Source organism: Pocillopora damicornis, chromosome 2 (assembly GCF_964200805.1).
Source record: "Pocillopora damicornis chromosome 2, jaPocDami1.2, whole genome shotgun sequence".
NCBI classification, from domain to species: domain Eukaryota; kingdom Metazoa; phylum Cnidaria; class Anthozoa; order Scleractinia; family Pocilloporidae; genus Pocillopora; species Pocillopora damicornis.
Genome location: NC_142671.1, coordinates 19,870,409 through 19,874,354, shown reverse-complemented (window position 1 = coordinate 19,874,354; position 3,946 = coordinate 19,870,409). Strand labels below are relative to the sequence as shown.

At 37.4% G+C, this 3,946-nt stretch overlaps 1 protein-coding gene across 1 annotated transcript; it reads right to left on the bottom strand.

Annotated features, from left to right (window-relative positions):
* Positions 1-652: 652 nt before the first annotated feature.
* Positions 653-2,785, bottom strand: LOC113665360 (adrenocorticotropic hormone receptor). Its single transcript, XM_027181034.2, has one exon. It carries the CDS (start codon positions 2,505-2,507, stop codon positions 1,572-1,574), a length of 936 nt encoding a protein of 311 aa, XP_027036835.2. The 5' UTR covers positions 2,508-2,785; the 3' UTR covers positions 653-1,571.
* Between the last annotated feature and the right edge of the window lie 1,161 nt (positions 2,786-3,946).

Here is a 3,946-nt window from a genome sequence, read left to right as displayed (position 1 = left end):
ACAAACGACATTAAACAGGATTTGGCGGAAAATAAATCTTGAATAAAGGTAGTATGTATGTGCAGAAACATAAACCCGGTAATGTGACTGTATGTACACAAACTTGCATGTTTCACACTTGAACAAATACGTAGAAAGCTGAATACTGTAAACAATTACCGCATTTAAAGATTCCCGCTTTTAAAGATTCCTCATTTTAAAGATTCCTCATTTTAAAGATTCCCCGTTTTATTTTAAAGATAGCCTCGCGATCGGCGTATAAAATCGCTAGGTGTGTCATTTTTTCGCCGCCGGGAAGTGAAATATGTCCGATTGCCGTACTGCAGGCTAGCGCCACCCTAAACGATCCAACTTTGTTAACAAAACATAATTATTAGGTGACATGCCAGATATTGACAATTTTATACGCTGATCGCTGCGATCGGCGAAAATCGCAGTCGCGGGCACACCCGGCGATTTCCGTCGGTCGCTGCGATCTGCGTATAAAATCGCTGGTTGTGTCATTTTTTCGCCGCCGGGAAGTGAAATATATCCGATTGCAGCTCAGTGGAAAGAGCGAAAATGTTAACCTAAATAGTGATAAACATGATCTCGCTGTCTGGTTCCGTGTATCAACAAATTTTCAAAGCGTAATTTAACCCATACGAAGTTGTTGATAGAATCTGACAACGATTTAATTAAGCCATAGTTTTTCACATTTGAAAGCGGATATATAGAGCAGCTGTCATCCTTGCTCTATACTTTTACAATGGATGTATATTTACTCTTTAGGAAATACACCAGACATCGTCATTTGCGCACGAAAGGCAACCAATTAAAACATTTTGATCAACTCGTCTCACGCTGATCACTGAATTTTATGGCACCTAAATAAAATTTTCTCGATGCAATGTTGGGTAGAGTAACTGACTGAAAAAAAAAATTGGACAGTTTTTTTACATTATTCGGATTTCAAATCAGAAAGCCAAGAAATTTGGCCGTATCACATTTCTAAGACTTTTTTCGTGTAATCAACAGTTAACTACCCGGAATCAACATTCATTGTTCACAGATTTGTTAAAATTTAAGAAATAAAGCTCCATTTCCGCTGTTTATCTTCAATCGCATTCAATTTACAAAGTTTTCATTCAGTGTCATCCGAAAAAATAATGAAAAATGCAGATTACTTAAAAGATGTTTTTTCTTTTTGTCACTAAGCTTTGAAATTCCTCTTTAAGACATTTTTATACTCGAGCTTTAAAAATTACGTCTTGTGCTTTTGAGACAAGCTTTAATATTTTCACACACTTTATAGTCTGTTAACCCTTCGAAAAAAAAATTCTAATTACAAAGATCGAGGAGGATTGAACAAAGATATTGATATCTCCTTTTACACGCTCCATAAAACAGCAAAATTAATTGCGCTCCAGTTATAGCATTTTGGTCTCATGCCCAAGTCTTGGCGATTTCAGTCGCTCTTTCTTTGATTGAATTTGATCCCCTGCAGGAGTGTTCTGTTCGATTAAACTTCCAGAGCCTAAAGCAGTAGGAAAGGCAGATAAACCTTAACTAATACACGTAGTTCGGTTCCGTCAAGCAGACCTATTGAAAGTTGTGCGGCAAACAGTTCTTAGCGCTTGTCGATACTGCGGTATTCTCCACGCGTATAGAAACGGATTTACAGCGCAGCTAACGCACAACATCGACATTGATAGAGCTCTTGTTATTTCAAAAGCTAGCCCATCACACACATTACTTTGTTCCTCGAGACACCGCTCCTCCAAGTTAGTAACAATTAGGTACGGTATAAGTGATATAAACAACACGATTGTGATCAGGATAATTGTCAAAACGATCTTTTTTTCTACACGGATGTTCCGGGCAAAAACGCGCGATCTTCCTCCATTGTCTTGTTGCAGGAACGTGATGTTTCTTGAATATCGGCGGAATTCAATGTAAGTCGCTGCGTTGATGACGCAAAGTATTGTCAGTGGAGCCGTAGACTGAAGATGAAGATCCACTGTGTGGAATATTTCCTTTAATGTACTCATTGAGTGTAATGCTTCAAACAGCCCACAAAAGAGCCATATCAAAATGTTACATATGACGACCTTTCGCACTGTTATAAGCGCCCTATACTTCCAAATAAGCTTTATAGCCAGAAATCTATCCACTGATAACGCCACGACCGTTGAAATTGATATTTTGGTGCTTATATGAGAAGAAACGGTAGAAATCTTGTGTAGGCTTGGTAAATTGACTTTACATGGCAGGCAAAGCAGGTATGTTGAGTACAAAGGTTGCGCGAAACTTCCTCCAAGTAAATCACTTAACGAAAGGCTTGCCACGAGAAAAGTTGTGGGGCGCACTCGGAAATACATGTACGGATCTTTGAAAAGAGTCCATAGAAGAACAATGTTTGTCGCGAATGAAACGAAGCCAAGCAAAGCGCTACAAATACCTGCCAAAAGCGCCACTGATGCTGTTGAAATTCCTTCAAAATGTCCGTGTTCATCAGTCTCGTTCATGATTAACACCAACGGACACTGCTCAAGCTTTTATGTAGAAACTCTTGACTTGATGATTAATATGGCTGAGAATAAATAATGAATTGCGCGGGTCACATGAGAGGCAAATTGTTTTGAAGCTGGCTAGTACTTCGTAACCTGCGACACCTTTCCTGTAAGCCAAACTTGAATATCTAGATTGATCGCGCAGCACCAAGAACAGTTTTACCGATGCTATATTCCTACATCCGGTGAAATAGGGCTGAAAATCCTTCTCTCCTGTCCCTATTGTGACCAATGTACGTTAATTACTTGGTAAGTACACGAATTGACGAGGGTTCTATTACAAAAATGATCGGTCTAGACATCCTCCTGATGAACATGACATCGTTTGCATTAAATATTTGGACAAAATTCTCTTCTCAGGATAAGAATGGACAGTCATTGAAAAACCTTGCCTGAATTACTTGACGAAGAAACTCATTTAAATTCGAATCGTTTTGCTTGAGGGATGTAATCACTAAAGCTCCCTTGCCCTATCGAGTGTCCGTTGCGAATCTGATGACTATTAAGAAATTTGCCAACAGAAAATATGAAAAAAGCCGAGATATTAAAAGGAAATTAACACTACAATATTCATCCTGAGCCAGAGCTTTAAACAATTATGTTAATTATAATCTTGGATTAAAAGGATCGCAAAACTTACGTAAACGGGCACACCACATTAGTTTTATTAACTGCTCTCCTCAAACTCAACCTAAAAACAGATTTCGGTACGAGACTACAATATGGTTCTTTCTACGCTGGTGCGTTTTACAAGCTGACCCAAAAAAGCCAATTCATCTGACATACCCTTTTTAAAACTTATGAAAAATTCGCTTATATATGTCAATGTTTTTTAATAAAGCATTTTTAAAGGATGGTGAGGTTACCTCTCGAAAAAAGACACAACATTAAAAAAAGCTGCCGAATTCTACATGACCCTGCTCTTGACATTGTTTATTTCCCACGCAGAAACTAAGTCAATCGAAATCCTGTTTTTTAAAAGGAAACCAATAGAAAGAACGCAATAATTGGTGTGATTGAGTGTTTTTTATTTTTGTTTATTTTTGTTTTTTGTTTTTGTTTTTTACTTTTGTTTTAGTTTTTGTTTGTTTTTTTTCTTACATGATACTTACATTAACTACATTAAGGTTCCTTTCACGGGACTCTCTACGTACATTGCGTTACACTACTTACTTACAGTACTCTTAAGACACAATTCATATTTATGCTACTTACATTGTTTTACTTACACTACGTACAATGTAATAATGCACACATATTTAGAGACACATCATTTACACACAAAAAAGAGAACTTGTTCACAAAAAATTAACAGTTACGAAAGACAACAAGGCTAAATTGTGGTGGGATAGATAAGAGTAAGATCTTGAAAAAAACACCCAAAAGTACAGCGT

What these genes read in the sequence shown, in the direction of transcription:
- LOC113665360 (XM_027181034.2), bottom strand. Translation starts at nt 2,507, where the DNA reads ATGAACGAGACTGATGAACACGGACATTTTGAAGGAATTTCAACAGCA.